The sequence below is a fragment of the Papio anubis genome, chromosome 13 (assembly GCF_008728515.1).
Source record: "Papio anubis isolate 15944 chromosome 13, Panubis1.0, whole genome shotgun sequence".
NCBI lineage: Eukaryota > Metazoa > Chordata > Mammalia > Primates > Cercopithecidae > Papio > Papio anubis.
Genome location: NC_044988.1, coordinates 19,631,683 through 19,658,370, shown reverse-complemented (window position 1 = coordinate 19,658,370; position 26,688 = coordinate 19,631,683). Strand labels below are relative to the sequence as shown.

At 37.8% G+C, this 26,688-nt stretch overlaps 1 protein-coding gene across 3 annotated transcripts in view; it reads right to left on the bottom strand.

Moving 5' to 3' along the window:
- Positions 1-26,688, bottom strand: part of GNAQ (G protein subunit alpha q) — a 323,595-nt gene that overhangs the window by 74,071 nt on the left and 222,836 nt on the right. For all 3 annotated transcript variants that reach the window (XM_031654133.1, XM_017949945.2, XM_017949946.2), the window contains exons 4-5: positions 9,222-9,350; positions 6,177-6,306 (exon numbers count right to left, since the gene is read on the bottom strand). In XM_031654133.1, coding sequence (XP_031509993.1) covers positions 6,177-6,306; positions 9,222-9,350 — 259 coding nt within the window. The remainder of the gene's footprint in view (positions 1-6,176; positions 6,307-9,221; positions 9,351-26,688) is intronic.

The window sequence follows — 26,688 nt, the reverse complement described above, 5'->3', positions numbered from 1 at the left end:
TAGTTTAAATAAATGAAACAGAGTCACGTGTAGCAACATGAAAAAAAACTCAACAACAATTCTAAGTGAAAAAATACCAAACTGCAAAATGAAACCATTTTAATAAAATGTATAATCATGCATAATATTTAGAATCCAGTATCGCTCAGTGACACATACACATGTAGTAAAAGAGTGAAAAACTACAGCTAGGAATGATAAATGCCAACATGAGGCCAGTGGCTTCTGGGGAAGAGGAACAATGAATGAGGGAGGGCTACACATGGTCTTTAATTTTATCTGTATCATTTTACTTGTGTGAAAAATGAAGACTGGAAGCAGGTAGGTCAAAATTTTAAGTTCTCTGTAATTATATACTCTTTTCTCTCACTCAAACAGTAATAGAAGTAAACAAAACCCATTTTCTGTGCTATTCTAAGTTTCATTCTTGTATTAAGCTGTGTATTTAGACCACACATATTAGCCCATCACACACTTTCATGTTATGGCACTGTCATTGAGGGAAGCTAAAGAAACAGCCCTTATGAATTCTAACATTTGGTTCCCTCGAGGGATATTATCCTGAATCTGATTTACTTCCTTCCATGGCATCTCCTTCTCAAGCTGCAGGAGAAGTCACCTGCGTCTCAGTACTGAAGAAGTTAATTTGAGTAACTATTTGCTTTTTATGTTAATGACACAGTGACTCTTGTAACAGGCCTTGATTATCTCCTTTCATTGGTTGCTAAGAGATGCTTGATTAAATCTGTGGCCTACCTTTAGGAAAGGTACACAATTGTGTGATTCATATTTTAATTCTTAATCTCATCATCCAATCCTTACTGTCCTTTCATCCAGATTTTTCATGTGATTTATTTTATCCCACTGGGCATGGAATATATGGCTACACACAAAATAACATATAACCATAAAAATAAATTTTGACAAATTTAATTACCTTAAAACTTATAACTTCAGTTCATCAAAAGATACCATGAGGAGAATAAATGGCAAGCTACAAAGTGGAAGAAGATACTTGTAATACATGCACAAAAGGCTCACATCCAAAGAAAATAAGAAACTCCTATAAATTAGTAAGAAAAAGATAACCCAAAGGAAAAACGGACAAAGTTGGTAAATGGTAGAGCTACAATTCTCAAATTGAAGTCTTATTTTATTTTACCTTTTTTAAAAAAGTATCATTTAAATTATTATTGCTAATGCTATTACCTAGTGACAATGACAATCACTGTGTACACCTTAGCCTTGGTAGAAAATCTTCCAAATTCCTTTCCTTTTTGCAAAGGGGTGAATAATCATCCACATAATAATTTTATACTCATAATTAGTTGTAATTACAAATCTTGCATTATATTAAATATACTATTCCACAATCGGCCTTTTTCACATAACATAATTCATCTTTAAAAAAAAGCTACTGCATAGATTATACTGTATAAATTCAGTGTAAATTCTTTAAAACCTTTCCAAATTTTATGCATACAAAAAGCGTTCATGTGTGTCTGCTTCCTATACCCCGAGCAGCACTAAGTCCAGGTCTCTGATTCAAACTCATAATTGGGTAATCAAAAACTTCCTTCTAGCATAAGGGAAGCAAGGAGAACAAAGAGTTGAAGAAGGAGTACAATAATGAGGAAAGAAAAAAGCCAAAGAATGAAAGGTGAGAGGAGGAGTTTAAAAAAGGGACAAGTGACTGAAAATGAACAAAGTAATGAGGAAACAGGAAAGAGGTTAAATATAAAAGCTGGGTGTCTTTCAGGAATAGCCTTATGAATCAGGTCATGAATCTGAGCCAAGTGTACCAAAGGCCTAATTTGATTAAGATTCGATAAAGGCGGGCTTGATTCAATTCAATTAACGATCAGAGACCAGGTATCTTAACCTAAGCTTTTACTTTTAACTACTTATAAATGTTCTTTAGTTCTTTCCTTTGGGGTTTGAGTTTTTTTCTCCTCAATTTTTAGTCAGGCTTTCCCCCCAAAAGCTGAATGTCATTTGAAAAAAATTCCCAAAAGCTCACTCAACAATTTTTAGAGCAGAACAAAGTACATGTTTCACACTTTTTAAAGAAAATGTTCAAATTTTGATTGCATCTGAGTAACTTCAAAATGGCTTCATTTAAAAACCTGCTAGAAGAGACATATCCAAAGGAAATGCACATTTTAGACTAACTGTTTTAAGATAGTTCAAAATCAAATGAGCAATACAGGAACTCTAAATTACTGGTAAAGGATCGCTGGCTTGTCTTACTACCAATCTGTGTAAGAAGAACTTAGAGGTAGAGGAGAGTTACTTCAACTCCTTCACGAAAGGGCAGGATTTTCATTCTACTTCCACCCTCTTTGCTGCCTTATAGCTCCTCTTGCTTTTTCTTTAAGTTTGTCTCTAACATCTAGAAGACACTGTGAGGGAGGGAAAAGAAAGCTGGTCTGGAAGGGCAGGGGACCTGGTCTGCAAGGGCAGGGGACCTGGCCTTGAGTGACCTTGGCCACAGGCCATCTCTCCATTCCTGTAACCTCATCATTATGACGCACATCAGCAAACCTGATTTGTCCCCTCCATGGGGAGGTCAGCTGGTAGATTCTGATGAGTAATAGCTTCAGCAAGTTTTGGGTATAAAGTGCTAAGGTATTATAAACGTCTACGCTCTCCTTTTACTTTATCAATTGAGCAACTTCAAAAATCAGGTTTGAAGGATGAGTAAATGTTTATGGGAACCAAGGTCAGGGAATCCACCTTGATCAAAGGAGGGCCTAGGGTACGGAGAACTATCTTGAGTTTTAATAAAATGATAACACAATTCCTCATGACCATTTCAAGATGATTAATAAATTCAAAGCTCACATTCAAAAAGGACATGGAGGAGAAAAAGATCTCAGCCTTTGTGATTCTACAAAGAGCTTAGCCTGGAAGACGGTCACTGAGACAATGTCTGAGAAAACATCTTTGCAGTAGTGCTCAGCTATTCGTGAAACAGAAAATCAGAAAAATAAAGACTAAAAGGCAGTGTTTGGATACACACTGATAAACTAAAATATGTTACAAGCATGTCTTAGTGTGTGCTTTGGGCTTTCAGGAGCACTGAAATCATGTACCCATGAAAGGATTACAGCAGAATAGTGGACTCCATGCTGGTGTGTTATCACAGGAAAAATAAGACAGCAAAGGGAATACACAGATGAACAAAGTTCTACCACCCTGGGTATTCTAGCCACTACTTGATAATGTATTTCCTTCTTTGAAGGAAAAAAGACATTCATTCCCCAAACAATAGAAAGGCTGAGAATCTAGGCAGAAAAAAGACCTACATAAAATTATGAAGATTAATATATAAGGTTTTAGAAATATTAAAAAGCAAAAGCAATAATCTAAAATGCTTCCCTTAGCTGCTTTTGTCTGTGGTCTGCAATGCATTTTCCAGTTTCCTGGGATAGAAAGAAAAGCTGTCAGAATCCATTCCTAGGTTTTTCTCACAAATATATACCAAGGGAGGGAGGCACAACAAAGTCTGTTTTGGATTAAAGTTATGAACATTAGACTTCTAAACCAAGAACAAAATGTTTCTGGAGCTTATTTCGTTTTGTCTTACCAAAACCAAAAAATCTGGGGAAACTAGAATTCTGTAGTTCCAAATTTTCTTAATGATTAAGGAAGCTGAGAGGCAATGATATTATCATACATTAGTACAACTGGGGGAAAACAAGGGATAATGCGACTACATGCCAACATTAAAAAATATTTTTGACAGTACTTCCTAATTATAGACGGTGACAGCTGTGGCTAACATGGATGAAGCAATTAATGAATAGTACTTTTCTCATGATCCCATACTATCATCAGGCTTGACTAGAGGGCTCAGAAAGGAACAACATATAAGTTGACTTTTATCTTATAGAATTACCTAGACTTTCAAAAGATTCACAAGTAATAAGGGAGTCCAAATGAAAAAATGATAGCTTTATTATTTTAATTTGTAACTATTTAAAAGGAGCATAAGGCATCACCATAGGAATCAAAGGAACTGGGACAATATTTTTAGACGTTCTTAGTACCTGTACATTGAATGTCAAGTTACTGTGGGAACTTTAATTATGACACATGATAATAAAAACTATGCCATTTTATTCTAATTAACATAATACACTTTTATATAAAAATCTAGTCACTATTAGCTATGTCTGATGAAAAATGGAATAAATGATCTGTAATGTTCAGATAACTGAAGAACCAGATTCAATTCGGTTGAACTGAATTAGTTTATGAGCTGCCAAAGGAATCTACTTTCTTTTCCATTTTGATAATTTTAAAGTGGTAAATTGCTAAGTATTAAATCATGACATATTATTTCTTCATATATATAATACATTTATCTTGTGTAAAATGTGTGTTGATAAACACTTATCCTCCTCTAGCTATAATGTAAACATCAGAAATAAGTTCACATTTGCTTCTTATATCTCTTGTGTAATTGATAAATGCAAATTTTATTTTATTGGATGGCAAATTAAAGAAGAGATATGACAACCTACATAGCAAAGACTTACCTTTCCCCATATGGCTTATTTTGACCAAAAGCACATCTAGTTTATAAGGTCTTTTAGTGGAGAGTTGATTTTTTTCCCCATTTTTGTGTCTTTTTAGATACTCTGGTACCCAGCATATAGTAGGGAAGCCCTCAGAATATTTTTTTGTCTTGATACAACATTAAAAAAAATCAGAAGTGTTAGAATAGATCTGCTCCCAAAATATGTAGTATGTTTAAAATACTACATCCAGGAATTATGTAACAACAAACAAGCACAGACATAAAGATATACAGATAGAGATATCATAGCTAAAATTCTGACAGTAACTGCCTAATATCGTGGTAACTTACTGTCGTATATTGTAGCATGCTTTTAGGCACTTTGCTTTATAGTTATTGGGGGCAACTGAATGATAAAGAAGCCTCATTCTTAAACAGAAGTTATTTGGCTGACTCCAAAGCCGATATACTCGCAACTCAGGAATGATTCTGAAATGCATCAACAGGTAACTCTCGGTTCTATATGAGACATTGGTTCATGGAAACTTTATCAATCCTATACATAAAAGAAATACTATAGAAGCTTGGATATGTATTTTAATGGAGATATTAATACTGGCAGAAATAATATTTAAAAGAACAAGTCAGGAATTCTTGTGTACCTAAAAAACGTACTGTATTAAAAACATAATATGCTAGATCCTATTTTAGTCAGCAAATGGGGATCTCTCACTTCATTCTTTTTTTCTACCCTGTTATTAGGATATTTAATATTTATTATTAACCTATCACACTGCAAACTCTGCCTCTAACAGGGTATCAATGGTGTCTTCTCTGTTCCCCCAACACACACACACACACACACACACACACACACGCACACAACTACAGCTCAGAAGCACGGATTTCTACATCCCTTAATTATCTTCCATAATCAACTGATTCATAGTCAGGTCTTTACCATCCTCAAAATCCACATTTACACCTATTAAGTTTCACTGTAAATGGGAGGAGATAGCAATACTGAATTCGTTCTCCAGACAGGCATATTAAGGACACTTCTTCAACTGCTCTCTGCTTAATAGAGACAAAATTATGCAGCAGCCTAGAGAATTCCATAAGAGCAGAAAGGCCGCCTCACCAAGACATTCCATGGCTCATAATGAACTGATTTAGAGCCCAGCTGCAAAGTCATTCACATTTGCCAAGAGAGATTTTGAGTACTCTTTGGGACACACCCATCACACAAACAATGATTTAAACAAAATGAAAACAAAACAAAACAGGATGACTCACTCCAACACTCCCAGTTCTATCCTGTAGGAGGAAGACTATAAAACGATCTGATGATTAGCCTAGGATTTCCATGTTATTTTCATTTTTTAGAACCTCTGCATAGTGTTAAAAAGTATCAAATAGGCTCTAATTAGATTTGAACACACAGACCTGCTCATACATCTGACAGAAGAGCTTGCCACTTTGAGTGTACCATGTGGTAACAGGATTATTTTTGGTTATTTTAAAAGTCTTAAAATCAAATTTCAAGAAAGCAAAGAAGTCAGTTCACTCCATTCCCCATACCCTACTTCCTACCATTTACTTGTATCAGATAATAAAATGATAATCCATTGCCTGTCTAAAGAACACTTACCTCATTGTCTGACTCCACGAGAACTTGATCATATTCACTAAGCGCTACTAGAAACATGATAGAGGTGACATTTTCAAAGCAGTGTATCCATTTTCTTCTCTCTGACCTTTGGCCCCCTACATCGACCATTCTGCAAGGTTAACAATACTCATATTAATAACATGTAAAACTAAAAAGTCAACATAAATATAGCACTACTTACAAACTTGGGGAAAATATTCTCTTGAATCACAATGATCATCCAAGTCAATTCAATTAATACTTATTGAATAATTACTAATTTCCTATTACCTAATATTCAAAGTCAAGACATTCTGGGTAAGACATCATGATGGTTTTAAGAAAGTTATCAGTGTGTACGAAAACCGTAACACTGTAAAAAAAAATCCTTATCTGTGCCAAGCAAAATGGTATTTTATTTAATGAAGAACTGAAGAGTCCAAAACTGAATGAGTTTTGTGTTAAGCCCTACTGGCAAATACTGACTTCAGTTTCTTTTCCTATAAAATCGGAAAACAGATCCTCATGTATTTTTTATGGATGCTAGATATGACTACAAGTACACGTAAAATATGTGACATGCTATACATTTCAATATGGGTGCTATGATGCTTCCACTAAATGCAGATACGACCCCACTCAGCCTTCATTAGCAGAGTAGGCATTTTGGGCAATTTTTTCTTCCCAATATTGATAAGAATTTGGCACAGGTCTAGCCATGTCAGGTCACTTACTGGAAATGAAGTGTGAGTGAATGAAGATACTACAAGGTACAAGACGGAAGCCATCATGTGAACCATTTCAATCATTTGTTTTTAACACATCAATTCTGTGCTAAATTATTGCTCAGAAACCAACACTGACATCAACTAATTTGAGTGACAATGTATGTGTGAAAATATCTAGCAATGCTTGGCACTATGTCAAAGTTTGTCCAAATTGTTGAATCTGTATCTTGGATGAACTGTACACAATGTTCACAGGAAAAAAATAGTCTCAGAGAATGACCGGTTTAGGTACAAAAATTTGAAAGTAGGGCTCTTTAAACATTTGTTTAAAACTGCAGTCGCTCCTGGTGTTTTCCTGCCTCCTGGCATTAACCTAAACTAAGAACTCAAGGATCTTCTAAGTGACTGCTCGTAAGCCTAGTAAGGCACAGGAGACAGATCTAAGGGGCAAAACAATGGATCCAGGGAGATCCACGTACTATGGACATCGAAGTCAAAATTCTTAGATCTTCAGAAGTATTAAAATGCTGGCTCTTCCCCAATGCCAAGGCGTGAATAATATGCTACTAATTTACATGAAATCCTCATTCCATGAAACTCTATCACACTGGGCCCTAAAAGATGCTTCTGATGGTGGTGGAAAATTACACTTCTAAGCCATTACTTTTACTGTAGTGGCAAAAAAACGTACTTCAAAAGCTAGTGTACAAACCATGGAAAAAACAACATGTAATTGTAATCTGGTTTCAGAATCCACTAATTGCGAAGCAATAAGTAGATGAAAATCCCCATGAAATGCAATGTTTTCTAAAAATATTTTGTAACATGGAGGAAGGAGATCTGGGTGTCTCAAATTAAAGATTTCTAAATCTATACACTATAAACTTAAAACGTAAGTAATATAGAATGCTGGAGCTACAAGGAACCCTGGGGATCATCTAATGCAATACAACCATTTTATAGATTAAAAAACTGAGGCTCAGAAACAGTTTCAAAATGCCACCTGCTTTGTGGCAATATCTATTAGAGCAATGTATGGCAGCCAGATTTGACCTCAGGTACAGAGGCCGATTAGAAGAAAACACAGTGTCACGGCAAGGAATGAAGGTGGGCCTGCTAATCAGAATCACTTGGCAGAGTGACACAGGAGATAATAACTTCTACTTCATAACCAATATTGCACATATCCATCTTCAACGGGGTGGGCACTCCTAGAAAATCAACTCTCCACACTCCAAGACACATTCTCATTTCTCAAAGCACCATGTAGTTTGTATTCTAACTAAAAGTAGAACTGAGTGATTGCGTAATAAGAGATCGAATGAAAGTACATCAGTATTGTTTATTTTTTCTCATCCTAAACACAAAACAACAGAATGCTTCTGTTGAAGTATTATCCAGACAGAACAGCAGCAGTGAGAGATGAGGTAATAAATTTCATTCTATTTTGCTAGGTAAATGTAGACTAGGTTAATTAACCCATTTTCAAAATCATGTCTTTCAAAATTTTTTAAGCAACATATTTTATGAACACAAAATATCACATATTATTCTTGCTACTGAAAAATTTTGCATTGGTACCAGAGGACCCGGGGAAAACACCAGCATGAAAACTTCTGACACTATATAATTTGTGCTTGACAACACCGTAAGATCATTCATAGCTTACATAATTCTAAAAACATATCCATTGTCCTTACAGTTAAAATGATTGCCCAAGAAATTACAGTTAAGACCAATGGTTTATTAACTGATTTTACTCAACCACAAGCAAAACTAAGATTTTTATTGATTTCTTAGTGATTTAAATTGAAATGCCAAATGTTCCAGGACAGTACACCTTTCTCCTTTTTTTTTTTGATATGGAGTCTCACTTTGTAACCCAGGTTGGAGTGCAGTGGTGCAATCTTGTCTCATTGCCTCCTGGGTTCAAGTGATTCTCTCACCTCAGCCTCCCAAGCAGCTGGGATTACAGGCGCCCGCCAGCACGCCCAGCTAATTTTTGTATTTTTAGTAGAGAAGGAGTTTCACCATGTTGGCCTGGCTGGACTCAAACTCCTGACCTCAGGTGATCCACCCACCTTGTCCTCCCAAAGGGCTGGGATTACAGGCATGAGCCACTGCGCCCGGCCTCCAGTACATCTTTCTGTTGTTTCCTCCTTCAGGAATATGTCATTTTATTTGTGTAACTAATAATAATTGGTAAAAAGGCTATCTTGTTTTAAAGCCTATACATGATTCCAGTATTTATAGAGTTTACCAAATGTACTCAAGGCATAAAAAGCTGGGAAATAGGTTTTATGGACTCAATTACTACCTGAAAATGACACTTTGTAAGTCAAAGGGGTATTCGATGATCCCTGTGGTGGGGACTCGAACTCTAAGCACATCTTGTTGCGTAGGCAGGTAGGCAGGGTCAGCTACACGGTCCAAGTCATTAAGATAGCTAGAGGAGGGAAGACACAATGAGAATGTCAGTGACACCATCACACCAAAGCTGTCTACGGAAAGGGAAGGACAAAAATGAGCCCTAACAGAGAAGTAAAGAAGAGAAAGAAAAATATCAGAAAGTGGTAGAGAAGTCTGTGGAAAAGAAAGATAAAGTCAACCTTCCATTACTGGAAGGTTATCCATCTATGGATTACATACACACCATAGTTCTCATTTATTCTCTTATTATCAATTAGAACTCATACTCCCCAGAGGCAGGGGGTGGGAGAAAAAGAAATTCAAATTAGTTTCCTATTCTCTACTTGTTTAGTAGGCTTGGTTGCCAAAGCAGAAGATTAAAACAGTTTTTAAGATAACAGAGTTGCACATAAGGTCAGAATGCCTTTTTTTTTTTTTTTTTTTTTTTTGCAGAACGTCAGAGTCTTCCTGGAATGAATTTCATTATTCCCCTAAGAGAAGACAGCATGCTACAGTGTCCTAAATTCTGTCCAGAGCCTAAGTCATTCATGATCAATGGGAAGCCATGACATTTCTAATTACTGCAGTAATAATGTGTCTTAAGGTCAGATATTCCCGATGTTTGGAGTCACCACACCTTAACTTCACATTTATCTGGTTTTATGATACTTGATACTTTTCCCTTCCCTTAAAAATTTTTTTTCTTTTGAAATAACTTTAGACTCACAAGAAGTTGCAAAAATATTACAGAGCATTTCCCTGTACCCTTTACCCAGCTTCCCCAAACAATAACATCTTACATAACCATAGTACATTATCAAAACCAGGAAAATGACACTGATACAATACTATTAACAAAACTACAGCCCTTATGAATTTCATCCGTTGTTACATACTCACATGCTATATATTGTATATGTGTATACAGTCATCCCTCAGTATCTGTGAGCGACTGGACCCAGGACCTCCTGCACATACCAAAATCCCTGGAGGCTCAAGTCCTCCATATCAAATGGAACAGTATCTGCATATAATGTATGCATATGCATAGTCCTCTCCTGTACTTTAAATCACCTCTAGGTTACTTAAAATGTAAATGCTATGTGAATAGTTGTTATATTGTAGTGTGTAGAGAACAATGACGGGGAAAAGTCTGTACGTGTTCAGTAAAGATACAATATTTTTCTGAATATTTTTGATCCATAGGTTGTTGAGTTCACAAACGCAGAACCCACAGATACAGAGGGCTGACCGTATTATGGGGGGTATCTATTTCTATGAGATTTTATACGTAGAGATTTGTGTAATACCACCACAATCAGGACACAGAATTGTTCTATCACTACCTGTGTTACCCCTGGCAGTCATACATATGTTCTTCATCAGTGTAATTTTGCCATGTCAAGAATCTTTTATTCCATTCACCCCTGGCAGTCACACATATGCTCTTCATCAGTGTAATTCTGCCATGTCAAGAATCTTTTATTCTATTCATGTTTCATTTTCTCAAAGTGTAAAAAATAATCTGAAATGTTGAGAATGACACAATTTGATAGAATTGAGTGGTATCTTCATGATTTCAAAGAGTAACTGTGTTCTCCTTTGTCCTGGAAAGGATGGGGCACAGACATGGTTTCAAAACAGACAACTACAGAGTATATGCACAAAGTAACTAACTTATGAACCAGATTAAAGAAAAGGTGGGACCCTTAATAGAAAGGGAAGGGGTTAGATCTTCAACTCTTTATACCCACAAACAAGAAGTGAGTTCTGAGATACACAACAATGAATGCCTTGTGCATAGCATGTCACAACCGAGCAATAACAAATACTCAGTGGACATGACCTACTCAGGGTAGGGACTCTGACTTACCCATCTTTATTTCTGCCTTAGTACCTAAAAATAATTCCAGGTAAATAGTACTTAATGAATATATGTTGGATGGATTGATGATTTCCTATGCTGAGCTTTAGTTTTAGCATTATTTAAATAGCATTCTTACTAGTGGTATTTCTGTATGAATGATACCCTTAAATTGGAAACTGAATGTAAAAAAAAAGTTAAATCTACAAGATTCATGAAATCATAAAGTAGGAGGATTAAATCTGACTTTAACAAAGAGTTAAGTCTGACTTTAACAAAGAAATAAAATTACTGCCTCTTTGGAGGTGTGTTATCAATTCTTTTTTTTTTTTTTTTTGAGACGGAGTCTCGCGCTGTGTCACCCAGGCTGGAGTGCAGTGGCGCGATCTCGGCTCACTGCAAGCTCCGCCTCCCAGGTTCACGCCATTCTCCTGCCTCAGCCTCCGAGTAGCTGGGACTACAGGCGCCCGCCACCACGCCCGGCTAGTTTTTTGTATTTTTAGTAGAGACGGGGTTTCACCATGTTAGCCAGGATGGTCTCGATCTCCTGACCTCGTGATCCTCCCGCCTCGGCCTCCCAAAGTGCTGGGATTACAGGCTTGAGCCACCGCGCCCGGCCTATCAATTCTTTAAGACAAAAAAGTATCAGCCCAGAAATTCCTACTGCAAATCAACTAATTAGTATTCCAGGGCCCTTTTACCTGATACACTGATGATTCTCTAGTGGGCAATCAGCTCTCTATGGAGTAACAGAACCAGTCTGATATCTACAACTATTATAAAACTGGTTGGAAGACAAATAGAGGGAGGCTGGGAGAATACTGGTATGAAAGACAGAAAGGAAATGTAAAAATGAACCAGACCCAGAATTTTAGTAAATATCTTGCCATGATCATGGAGTCGTCTGATAGAGTTAACGAGCACATGTTCCAGGAAGTGATCTGTATTTCACTCTACTGATAAACCAGCTCATTATATCATAAACAAAAAATCAGATAGCTACTCTGTATGGATGGAGTTTTCTAATTTGTCAGCTTCTTGATTTGAAAAACCTGAATGTACACTTTGAAATCTACAAGTTCACCATTTAACTACTGTATACAAAAATTTATTTCAGAGGAATCAAATAACTTGAAATTTCCACTGGCAAGGCTGCTCAGAAATATATTGCCCGATAAACCATCTCTACTCGCTTAACGCCACACACAGAGGTCAGAACAGATGGCTGTTGATTCTTGTAATGGAAGGTGCTGTGCTGTTCCTGAGGTAAAGGGAAAGTGTGGTTTTCTGTTTTCTGAAGATAAACCTAACAGATTACTCATTGCCACTCCATACTAAAGCACAGATGAGTGTTAGCACAAGGTAATTTAAGGAACCAGTACATGAAGTGGGAAATTACCTGTCACATTGCTTGGATAAGATGGAATCAGGCACATATCTGCCACTAGAAAACTTTCCACTTAAAGGCGTTAAAGGCTACCCTAAAAAAATTGTCCGTGGTATCACTCCTAAGTTCAAGATACTGAACTGAATATCCAAGACATTCATACTTGCAAGAATACTTTTTCCTCTTCATCTTTTCAATGGCAGTATAGATCACAGAGAATGACAACAACAGCATAACAACAACTAACACTGAGCACCTGCTGCCTGCCAGGCTCTGTTCTGTCTGTTCATTGCCCAGGTATCAACATAGATCACAGCAAAGAAACAGCCATTAAAGATGCTTCATAAATTTCTGGTTAACTTAAAAGGAAGATACAGTTTTTGCTTGCCATTCTTTTTGCTTTGCCTCAGTTGAATGACAGAGAGGAAGGCTCACTTTGCTTGGGGTAAAAGAGTTAAATTAATCTATCTTAACAAAAGAAAAGACTAAGAGGAACTGTATCTAGCTCTGCTAGTTGCAACACATCATCTAGAACCAAAACCCAAACCAAACCAAAACCCAAAACAAGGCAAAGAAAAACAACAAAACCTCCAACTAAACAAAAGACATACAAACTATTTTCTCCTAGAGTAAAATCTGGGACCTCCAACTAAACAAAAGACATACAAACTATTTTCTCCTAGAGTAAAATCTGGGGAGTTGAGAAGCTACCCAGGAGTGAAGATATGTTACAGACAATTTATGAAGCAGGTAAAATGTATAGACCACGAACCACATTTTTGGTTGGGCGCAGTGGCTCATACCTGTAATCCTAGCACTTTGGGAGGCCCAGATCACTTGAGGCCAGGAGTTTGAGACCAGCGAGGCCAACACGGCGAAACCCCATCTCTATTAAAAATATAAAAATTAGCCAGGTGTGGTGATGCATGCCTGAAATCCCAGCTACATGGGAGGCTTAGGCATGAGAATCGCTTGAAGCCGGGAGGCAGAGGTTGCAGTGAGCCACCATTGTACCACTGCGCTCCAGCCTGGGCAACAGAGTGAGGCTCTGTCCCAAAAAAACAAAAACAAAAACAAAAAACCAAAAAAACCCCGCATTTTTCATTGCCAAGAAGGGACCAAAGAGCTGCTGCCCGCATAACCCCCAATCCCATGCAACTCCCCTCACTCTGGGCTCACAGGACTCAGCACTCTCTGTATCTCACATTTGCTAGAGAAAAAAGGCACTTTGTTCCCTAGAACTAGAGTTCCAGCATGATAAGAGTAGAACACCCTCATTTGATGGTCCTCGTCACATACTGAGAAAAGGTAATAAAATAATCTCTTAACTGAATTGTACTTTCCATTGAAGCATTTTCTATTCTGAAAAAAAAATCTGGTGGAATATGAGGGATGGGTTCTTGTTAAATTATTCCATTCATTCAACCTAAAAAAAAAAAAAAAAACGACCAAGGTCTGAACAAATTTATACTGTAGAGTAAATTCAGAGAGTTAATTATAGCCATAATTTGTTTTGTACGAATGATTCTGAGTGGCTGTCGAGGTCATTCTCAAGGGTGTTGCCATGGTGCCAGGCACAGGTACATTTCCAAGGCAATGTATGTGTAACAAGTATCTGGCAGTGACTCTCTCCTGATGTCAGGGAGAGGAAGCTCCCATGTTTTACATAAGGTTTGTTAAGTATCTAGGAGACAAGCTATTCATGTTAGAAAATGGGAGATTTAGCTTCTTAAACCCACCTTACTCCAATCCCTCCATGGGGATTTAATGACTTTTCACTGTGCTGAGACATTATAAATTATTAATTTATAATTTTATTTAAAAAAATAAACCCCGAACTCAATATTCTTCCACATGTTTGCCTTTCACACTCGGTGGTGAGGACCCACAAGTGCCTTCGTCCACGGCTGTATCAACAACACTTAGCCAAGGGCCTGGAGCACTGCAGGTGCTCAGCATGGACCCAAATTAAAACTATTTTATGGGAAGTGCTGTAGCGGTTAGAAAGGCAAAAACACAGGAGAGAAGAGGTTGTTAGCTATCCATCCTTACGAAATTACTTCTCTTGGCTATTACTGGCCTGCATGATGTCATAACCAAGTTCTGAATAAAAATGTCTCTTGACAAAGACAACAGAGAAAGAAAAAGCATTATTTAACTTCACTTAGTAGATTTGCTTCCTGCTATTCTTTAGGTCCTGGCTAGAGAATGATGCAATGTGTATGTCCATTTTATATCTGTTTCAAGCTTTCAGGCCTTAGCATTCTGTCTAATACAGTGCAAACTGAGGAGATGGGACTTTATCAACCAGACATTTCTGACACAATCTTCTTGATGGAAAAAAGAGGTTTTTGATGGTTTTCAATGAAAAGTGAGGGAACAAAGACACTTGTGTATTAATGTTTCAATGATTCCTTTCTGACCATAAGCAAAATGCAGAGTCATCTGGAATTAAACAACATATTTTGGCAACGACATTATGGTAGATGCTACAGATAGAAAGATTTATTGGATATGATCCTTACCTGCACGGAGTTTATCAACTTGTGGAGAAATAAGGGTTACATAAAAATAAGAATGGTGAGATTTACAGAGATGAAATGAACCTTTATATATTTTGGATACAGTCACTTTCTGGGAACCTGTTCGAACAATCTCTAGTCCTTGATGATAATCCTCAAAACATTCTTTTGTGTAGTATGGCTGCACTGCATGAAAGACTTCACAGAAATCATGCCCATTAGTTTATAGCTTGTAACAGATAAATTCTTTACATGCTGAACTTCAGGATAATCTCTGGCTGAAGAAAAATAAATTCACAGACAGGACATAATCCACTACTTTAAATGATTAAAATATATGACAGAAGCTTCAACTTCTCTAAAATAATATGCCCAAATCAATATTATATATAACACTTTCTCTCTTGTATATGTTTAAAAAAAAATTCCAATTGTTCCTTAATTTTAACAACATTTTATCAATAACAGTTTTGAGTTGAACTTCAAATTAATTTATGCTCCCATTTGACATGAATGAAAACTGATTTTAAAAAGTATCCTTTTTAAAATTAAAAAGAACCACCCCCCCCCCACCTATGACTGGAAGAGTAACTGAAAATCTAGACGAAGAATAGCAGAGAAAATAAAAATTCAAGTGCTTTTGTTTTCTCTTAAATGAAGGAAACAAAAAATTAAAACTTAGAGATATGAGCTGGCAGGTAAAACATATCACATTACAGCTAGAATTAATAAATTTTATAAGCCAGGTGTGGTGGCATTTGCCTACAGTCCCAGGTACTTGGAAGGCTGTGAGGCAGAAAGATTGCTTAAACCCACGAGTTTCAGGGTGTAACCACTGCACTCCAGCCCGGGCAACATAGTAAGACCCTGACTCTAAATACATATATTAAAGTTAGAGGCATACAACACTCAGTAATTACACCAAAAGGCAAAAAGTACCTGTGGGTAGTTAAGTATGAACAGAAATCTCTGAAATTTCATACAAATCAGACCAGACACAATAAGATAAACGAAACAGCATCTTGGGGCATTCAATGTAGCATGACATGGGGTGTGTGTTGGAGGCTGGGGAGCTCTTTAACCCCTATGTAAGGGCCTTCCATGGAGAGGCTGCATTTATAACAAATTTGCAGTTCACATCAAATACTAAGATTAAGTCATGGCACAGAAAATGATTCTGGGTAGGTCTTCACATTTTTAATTATTGAAAAGAAGGTTAGAAAAATGAGGTCGACTTCGTTTAAAAAAATTAAGAAGACCTCATTGTGAGAGGAACAGTCTTTGGGGAGTTGAAAGCTAGATCATGCCATGAGATGGTATCTGACACTGTCAAAAGCACTGGAAGCTAAAGAGAAATCAGAAACACAGAGTTATCGTGCAGTTGCTATATGACCACAAAGGTCCAAAGGAAAAAAGTGAAAAAAAAATTGTACAGTGACCTGCAAAAACAAAGGGAGAAGAAACAGTTTTGCAAAACTGCTATCCTGAGGGGACAGTCAAGGACAGATTTTGGTTGCATGACATACGCTAGTCCCTTCCTCATATGGCAAATCCTGTGGCAGACAGGAGCCTGGCTGGTAGTCTGGTTAGGATGGTTAGCGGCAGAAGATTGCTCACTCCACAAACACTTCCATCTCCTAAAAAGCTCATTTTGCAGAGAACGAATCAACTTTCCTTTTTCCTTTTTGATACTTGGCATACATGTTAGAGTTCAAAGATGTGCAGCATTTATTAATAGGCATTCTGTTCATAAGAAGTTTACTTTTTTTTTTTTTGTGAGACACAGTCTCGCTCTGTCGCCTAAGTTGCAGTGCAGTGGCGCGATCTCGGCTCACTGCAACCTCTGCCTCCTGGGTTCAAGTGATTTCTCCTGCCTCAGCCTCCCAAGTAGCTGGGATTACATGTACGCAGCACCATGCCTGGCTAATGTTTGTATTTTTAGTAGAGACAGGGTTTCACCTTGTTGGTCAGGCTGGTCTCGAACTCCTGACCTCGTCATCCGCCCACCTCGGCCTCCCAAAGTGCTGGGATTACAGGCATGAGCCATTGCACCCGGCCAAGCAGTTTGCTTTTAATACAAAGTTGCAGGTTCAAAACAAAGATCACTCAGTGGTATCAGGTGGGTTATAATCCTACCATTTTTGAAAGCTGTTCAAGGGAGACTATTCTGGAGGATAAAAGAGAAGTCTTCAAGATTATGCATTTCAATTTCCCTCTACCAAAGAACTAACCCAATCTAGAAAAATAAGATTTTTAAAACTAAATTAAATATCTCCTAAAAAGATTCTATCACTGCATTTGGTAAAGTTTCATTATCTTATGAATCTGAAAGTCTGATGTAAAGAGAACACTAGTGCCAAATAGGGAAAGGGCCAGACATCTAAGTGTCTGCCAGATGCCAGGGCCAGGGCTGGGCTCACAGCAACAGATTCTCAGGGGTAATGCTCAAAAAAAATAAATCAACTTTGTAATTGAAAATGAAAACAAAACAATAGCAATGAGAGAGAAAGAGAGAAAAGAAAGAAGGAAGTCTTTTTCAATTTGCCTATTTGGCTTTGTTAATTTATTCACCTTTTATATATGACAACTGTCAAAGCTATTGATTAATTTTGATACAATTCTAAAACATATCAAGAAATAGCTGAAGATTACTTTTTAATTCTGGTCTGCTTGCCTTGAAATTGGGTGGCGATGCTTAATTCAGTTAAATTACACATATTTATTGGGAATCTGTTATACATTAAACTCTAATGCAGTGTGTTGGAGGGAGACTGGCACAGAGAACTCGTACAAAATATGTTAAAATACCTTCTTTGCCTTTAGGGATTTCAGTCTACCTGTGAAGCAAAGAGAGCACCGATGAATCAATTAAGAAACAATTAAGTGCCAAATTGTGAGCTGCTAATGATGAATGCAACAGGAAGGGAGAGATGATTATGAACTGTAGTCACTGGAGAATAGTGCGCAGTAGAGGTGGGGGATGGGTTACTCTGTGCAGACAGAATGGGATTTGAACAGGCAGAAAAGGAGAGATGAGAAGAAATTAGGAAAGGTACAGAATTTTCTTTTTCCTCTATCATTCATTCAACATATTTTATGGAAGGTCTACAACAAGCTAGGCCCTATGCTTAGGCTGAGCGTGAACTACAAAGGAAAAAAGACACAAATCATGTCCTCAAGGAGATTATAGTCTGGCAATGAAGATAAACGTGTTATAAATAACCATACTACAATGCAGATGTAATGTGGGTCAAAAGAGAAGTTCCAGTGATTGCAGCCAAGAGCAATGAGCAATAGGTCATACTGATTTAAGTGGGTCTCCCGTGGTCATGTCAGTTATGTCACCTTAATTTGGATACCGGTTCTGTGAGATTAGAACTTTCATTTTGACAAGGATGATCAGGTCTGGAGAGCTGGTCATGCTAACATGAGTTAGTGTAAACTAATTATAAATCAAAATTCAATTCATTATTTTAAACCGAAAAGACTTTAACCTGGTAATGAACTCAAGAATACCAGAGTCAGCAAGGCTTCTTGGGAAGTGGGGAGTCAAAAAAGGTGCTGAATGACCTTATGGGTTACATGAAGACAGCAGGATTCTTTGGTTCCCTGTGATTGGAAGTGGGATGGGGTTGTCTTCTAGTCATGTGCATGTTCTATTAGCCCTCTTACAAAAGACTGTCACTCCTATCTCTGCTTCAATTGATTGCTAAATCCTATGAAACCCTCTCATCAGCTGCAACATACCACCATACCATACCAGACACTACGAGTCAAGCACATATGACACACAATCCTTGCACTCAGAAGCCAAATCAACTCAGTGAACATTTCTGGTCATTCATGCCATTTTTAGTGCTAGACATGCTTTGTGTGGCATTTAGTGGTACTTCCAGGAAATATTATCTAGAACTTTCTGTTGCTCACTTCCTACCAAATGTCTCATTGTGCAAAGCAGTATTTCTAGAGGACTGCTGAAGGAATGTAGGCCATTGCTTCACTCAGTACTCTAAAAGATATCTCTGGGTTAATTCAGAGCATCAGAGTCTTAAACTAGGTTTTATCTAAAGGGCATAAGCAGAATGCTACTGCATTTTAATAGTCATTCTTCACCTCTAAGAGGGGTTTGAATTTGTGTGTGTGAGAGAACGAAAATCAGATAGTAAATATAAATATTTTAGGACTTTTGGACCATATGATCTCTGTTACAACTATCTGACTCTCCCGTTGGGTCCAAGGCAGCTATACACAATTCATAAACAAATGAGCATGGCTATGTTCCAACCAAACTTTATTTACAAAAATAGGCACGCTAATCCCTGTTCTACTAGGCACATCATCATCCTGATTAAAGACTGTAGAAAGGCCTACAAAGAAGAGGCCAAACTACTCAAAGTCCAAACAAATGTCCCACTAAAATGTGAGCAAACAGCAAACTGACTTGCCCACATCCACTCTGCCCTTTAGGCAGAGTGAACAAATGATAAACTGGGGCTAATCTCAGCCCTTTTTCCTATTCCTTCTCTGTAATAAAGGTTAGAGGAGAGTTAAGCATATCTAAGCCTTATCTTTTTACCTCTAAGAGCATTCTGAGAAGGGAATAATAAAGACCACATCTTAGAATCATCAGCATTCACTGAGGAAGACAAATGCACGGCTTTTTGTTTGTTGTTTTACTAAAGATTGGAAAATGTGGCCCACTAGATAACAAAACATGAAGAGAATTAAATATGTCACTCAAGTGAAAAGAACGACACTTTTGTTATTATTGTCACTCTAAAAAAGAGCAAACATATGCAAGGTCAATGCCCTCTTCTGACCTGGCTAAACATAGCATTTTTAGTAATTTAATCATGTAGAGAATAATTTCTCTGTTCATTACATTTCCAGGTAAATTTTAAGGTGCCAGGTTTTCATTTGACTGCATAGGATAATGACTTCTCAGATAAAGGGAATCTACTGCAACAGAATCAAAGGACTTCAGAATTTAGGAGGAGAATTTAAGGATTACATATCACATGTAATCCATGTCTGAGGAAAGTGAGGCTTAGTCAATGCCCCCGAGGTAGTGAGTAGCAGAGGGAATTCCAGCTGGACCTTGACCTAATATTCACACCATACAATGGTCTTATCTGCCTTCAAAAGCCTGAAGTAGGCTTAAACTTTTTCAAAAAAGCTGTCAGAGGAAAGTGTGGATGGATACAACAGCCAAACCAATATACCCTGGACTACAACTGTTTGACTCATCAGTCAGCAACTTTTTAGCAAGGTACTTCCTCTTCAAGAAGGACTGGCCCTAAGTCAGGTGGATGTGTGTTACCCTATCCTTGAAATGCCTTTTGTTAAATTCAACATGGCACATAATATACTGGTGCAAGTTCATAATCAGACTCAAAAAATGTAAGCATGCGTTTAGAAGGTGAAACTCCAATGTTGACTTATGCCAAAAAGCCAATCTACTCATGTTCTTTATGGGCTCCGGATCATGTGGAAATTTCAAGAAGGTGTCTGATCTACCCAACTCCCTGGAGGGGAATTCGGTGAAGTAAGATTAGAAATTATTTGGTCTCTTAAGGCAAACACAGCTACAGTAGACTAGCCAAAGCCTGCATATGAGGCCTTTTCTCACTAAATGCCAATGTGATTGAGACTTGTGTCCTCTGGCTAATGTCAGGGAGATTTTGGTAGTGTAGGCAGTGAACTCATCTGACCTGATGTCTCAGTGTATTAAAGTAGGTGGTGAAATCTAGGGGGAAAAAAGTGAACTTACAACCATCTGTTTTTTGTGCTCTTTAATCATTTTCAGAGCCTTCAGGCTTTTTATCAATAACGAAAAAGTTAATAAGTAATCTACAAAACTCCCTAGGATCTTTGAATGCTTTTTATTCTTTCATTAAATAGAATTGGAAGAATTCACCAAATTAAGGCCAATTGCAAATGTATCCACAACTGCTTATCCATTATCTGGAATTTCCCGTCTCCTTGGTTCTATCATTGCCGCCTGTCCTTTGAGTCATCTGATTACTTACTATGATAGGCAAGTTGGCTAATCAAAGTAGAAAGGAAGCTCAAATCATTTTATTGTGCCCTTCTCACTGGTTTCAGTAAAAGTGATTGGCTGGATTTTGGGGAAGAGGGGTTGAGAGATAAAGACTGTAGGTTAAAACAAAGAAATAACATTCCTGAATTATCTGTGACTTAGAACATCTTCCATGTTAGTACGGATAACTGCTGCTTATCTAAACATGGCTAACTTTTCATAATGATAACCAAAAACCTGTTGGGTTTGTTTTCCAGTCAATTTTATATAATTTTCCTTCTTGACTTTATAAATATGAAACTATCTGTAGACAATATTGATAAAGATTAATAATTTGTTCTTCATGGTAAGTGACTTATAAAACACCTAATCATAGGTATTTATCTACTGATTCATCTGTCTACCTATCCATCTATCTTATCTAAAACCTGTCAATCACCTATCTATCTATCTATCTATCTATCTATCTATCTATCTATCTATCTACCTATCTATCATCCATCCATCCATCCATCCATCCATCCAACCATCCATCCATCCTATGTGAGGTTGTAGTTCAGTGGTTAAAAGCTTGGGCTCTGGAATAAACAAATTTGAATTCAACTCCTACTGCATTCACTTACTGAGTATGTGGCCTTGAACAAATTATTCAGTCTGAATCCTAGTTTCCTCTTCTGTTAGATGGGGATGCTAATAACTATCTACCATTGCAGGTGACTTTGAGGATTAAATGAAATAACACATGTAAATGACTAAGCACAGAATCTAACATATAGTAAATATTCAGTAAATAGCAGCTATTATTGTCTTTGATAAGGCTTTTCAGATCCTAGACCTTCAACAACAGCAGGAAACAAGACTTGAATGCCTTCGGTTCTGAACCTTCATAATCTTTAACAGCCAAAGAGAGATGGTGCCTATACCAAGGTCATTAAAATAGTAGAAATTACCCATCTATTATTTCATGAAATAATCACTTGTGAAAGTCAAACATGAGCACTGCTGTCAGGAACTGAGGGTAGAGGAGAGAGGCACTTTAGTAAACGTGATGATGGAAATAAAAGAGATATGTACACAGTGTTAAGACAGATGACATAGTGACTTACTGTCACTGGTGTTGGGCAAGGCTTTCAGAAAGGGTGACTCTTGAGTCGGGTCTTAAAGGATGAATAGGAGTTCATTAGAGAGAAAAGAAGACAGGCATGCTTGGCCTCTGCTCCCAGTATTTTTTGTAAGTCGCTTGCACTGAATCTCACAACCACCAGAGTTGTGGACAGAACTGCTATTACACGACAACCTTTAAGCAGGTGTGTGTGGCAGGGAGAGTCTTCTAATACCAGAAACTTAGATGTTATGTATTCCCTAAATCTACTCTGAAGACCTGCCACTAGAGACAGGCAGCACCAAAAGAAGTTGGTCCTAAGTTCAGAAATATTTCTGTAAGGTGGTGATATTCTGAGTAAGAAATTAGGTCCAGAATAACGATGAAGTATGTTTCAATTATAAAGATAGGAACAACATAGAAACCCTATATGAAGAAAAGGAGGCAAGATAATATACTGAAGATGTACTAGGGTAATATACACAAAAAAGTCAGAAAGGAAAAGGGATAACAATTATCTCAAACACAGAGAAAAATTATTCTGAGTTATTCGTGAACATGATTTTTAGTACTGGGAAATCAGCAATGTTTAATATATGGGACCTACATCTTTGCCAGTGCTGTCATCTTTGCAGTTCCTGGAGCATCTGTTGTGACTACACTGGAGAAACATGTGGAACACAGCAGCAAATGAGTGACTCTATCACACCCAGGTCCTATTTCTGTTGAGAGGTTTACCTGGCTAAGGAAAATGTAAAGTGCCCACTACTAAGACGGTGAAGAATAAAGTAACTAACACTCAGGCCTCCTGGCACAGTGGGATTAAGGCAAGTCAGACAGGCTGCTTGGGCACTGATGTATAGGTGGTACCAAAACATGCCAGGAGGAGACCTGAAACGTGGGTCCAGTTAACTCTGGTTTATACAGACAACCCCTTACATAACTGGCAGGAATAAATTGATTCTACTCCCTTTGAAGTAAAGAGAGTATTCTACAGAAAACGAAAGAAACAAACCTCCTTCCCTCAGTTTCACTTAGCCAAGGTGACCAAACGTCCCTGCCTGTCCTGGAGAATCTCAGTTTATGCCTGCTATTTCACTATAATTATTAATAGAGCCTCCTCTTTCTCAATGTGTCCTGGTTCAGATGATTAATCAAATAGTTGAAGAGATAAAATCTTCTATGCAGAAGAATGCCAATGTAGACCAACTGATACACCAACTGATAAAAGAGGAAAATAATTATTTTACGAATCCCAATGGAATTATTAAATCTGGCAAGAATTATCAGTTGGAAGTAAAACTATCAGATGAAGAGCTGATGAAGAACTAGAGATTGCTCAGTGACAAACTAACAGGATGAGAGACAAGTAAAATACAACTTTATAATAGAGAGTGCCACTACCCTGATACTGTGGTAAATCTTAACTTCATCCACCATGGGTACAACATCACTTATAATACATTCTAGTCACAATGTTTAACTTGAATCTAATAAAGACTTTAAATGTAACTTCTAATTTATAGTAAATCCATGAGACACAGGAGCAAACTAAATCATACTATGAGAAGCAATCAGGCAAATCTAGGCCAATCTCTTGAATATGCCAGTGAAATGCAAAATGGGTCTCTACTAGATTAAAAGAACCTTAAGGGACATAACAACCAGATGCAATGTGAAGTCCTGAAATCAACCACCTCTAGAGGACATTTTGGAAGAATTTGGGAAATCTGAATATGAACTGGGTACAGAATGATAAAAAGAAGTTAATTAATTTTAGGTATAATAATGTATTATTATTTAGGTAGGAAAATGTCCTACTTTTTTAAAAAAAGAGATACATACTGATACATCTAAGGATATAAGTACATGTTGTTAGAATTCGCTTTATTACTTCAGCATAAAGTGTGGTTAAAAAAGATTTAGGTTATGTATGTCTACATATATATATAATTTACTTTTATTTTTTATTTTTATTTTTGGAGATGGAGTCTTCCTCTGTCGCCCAGGTTGGAGTGCAGTGGTGTGACCGATCTCAATCGTGGCTCACGGCAACCTCCCCCTCCTGGGTTCAACCAGTTCTCCTGTTTCAGCCTCCCGAGTAGCTGGGACTACAGGCGCACCCCACCACGCCTGGCTACTTCTTTTGTATTTTTAGTAGAGACGGGGTTTCACCATATTGGTCAGGCTGGTCTCCAACTCCTGACCTCAGGTGATCCACCCACCTCGGTCTCCCAAAGTGCTGGGATTACAGGTGTGAGCCACCGTGCCTGGCCCACATATATATAATTTAGAAAATCAATTTATCCTCATTCCCACTAGGGGAATGTAGAACTATTTAAAGAACAATCATTTGAAGGAGTTTAGATCAGCCTGTGCTAGATGGCCCCATGTTTTAGTCTTGCTTTATCATAAGGAATGTGCCCGTTTCTACGGTAGACTAAGCCTGCACTGACAGAACTCTAGGACAGCAGCTTTTCCCAGGATCACGGCATGGACAGGTCTGGAGAAACTGTCTAGGAGAGCTCCTGCCCTAAGCAAGTTAGATGTGGCAGCATCCAATTCTCATACTAACTAATGGTTCCATGTCTAGAAATTCACAAATCTAAACTGAGGGTATGTCATCAGAGATATGATGAAGTCTTGTCTCAAGAACATATCCATAGTCCAATACAGGTGTCCTAGGTGCAAAGAGGACTCTCTCAGAAGGTCCAACCCAGGAGGAGGAGGCAAACCCTAAGGGGAGAGATGTAACTCTAGTAAGCACATAATTACTAGATACTGGGGGCCTCTGACTGCCCAGTAGCAGGACTCTCTGTAGAGAGAACAGTTACAGATGACAGGTAAAGAGTAGACCAGGTAGGGAGGGGAGGAGATAAGACTGAAAGTAAAAAGATAGAGCGTAGAAGAAAAATGATGCAAGGTGAAGAATTTATCAGTAAATGTAACTTGGGGGGCTCTGACGGCCCAGTAGCGGACTCTCTGTAGGGAGAACAGTTACAGATGACAGGTAAAGAATACAACAGGTAGGGAGGGGAAAAGATAAGACTGAAACTAAAAGTTAAAAGATAGAGGTTAGAAGAAAAATGATGCAAGGTGAAGAATTTATCAGTAAATGTAACTTTATAATGGAGGATGAGTTAGTCTTAAAGGCTAGGGCAAGACATCACAGTAGCAAAGTGAGAAACAGAGAGGGGTTAAGAGAGAGCCAGAGAGATTCAGAGCTGAGGGTGGAGGGTAAATAAGCAGACAGAAGAGACACAATGAATGGGAACAGGGAATGATGGATGAGACACAGCAGCAACATGGGGAGATAGATGGAATTTGAAATGGCAAAAGAAACAGAAGGACAGAGGGGGCAGGAGTAAAAAAAACAGCTGATCAAAGGTTGAGGGGGCAGAATTTAGAACAGACAAGAGCTGAATGCATCTTTTTCATCTCTGTACTCACAGAAACTTATACAGTGGGAGCCCAGGAGGAAGGAACAAAGGGACAAAGGACAGAGGGAGGGAGAAGAGCCGAATGGAAGGCAGGCAGGCAGGAAAGCAGAAGAGAAAGACCAGAAATGAGAAGAACTATATGAAGGTGTGGAAGGACGATGAAAGGAAGAATGAAGAAAGTACACATTTCTGAGGCTCGCAAGGGGGTTAATGCTAGTTAAAATATTAACTACTACAAATATGGTGCTCATGAGCATTGTGCCACACTTCAGAATGGCCTAATTCAAATCTACCATAAGAATACAAGAAATAGTTTGATCAGGAAACATTTCTGTGGCTGATGTGAATCATATCTTATATAAATGCCTGGAATTAAGAGTAAAAGCATGACAATTTTACTGAAAAAACAGAGTCATATAGCTCTTAGAATCTTCCATGCACTTCTGAGTGATGTCAAGCAGCCTATCAGGGCCTCTTATTTTCCCCAAGGGCCCGCTCTCATCCAGTGGATCACTTTATCATATGAACTGGCATAAGGCTGCTGATTATTTTCTACCCATTCTTCTGTCTGCCCAGAACCAAAAAACAAGAGGCAGATGCTGTATTAATATAACTAATGTAGACAGAAACCTGGCTAAATACTACCAAAAGAAAACTCACTATTCAGGTGCCTGGTTATTTACATTGCTGACTACATTGATCACATTAATCCAATGACTGCCAAATCTTTACTTCCTTTCTGTTAGGTGAGATTTATTGCAGAGAAGTAACAGATTTCTAGGATGCAAATCTTTCCCAGGACATGAGTTTGAATGACAGCTCACAAAATAATTCTGGAATTAGAAATTAGACTCACATGCAATTTTCATGCAAAGGAAAACCTATCCATCAACATAATAGTGGCTCCCAGAAAGCAGTCAAGTTCTGGATCTGAAAACTGGAAACCAGGAAGTCTGATGTTTTAAGAAGCCATAATCAAACATATTTTTTGTTTGCAGTTGCTAATGTGTGTAGGTGTTT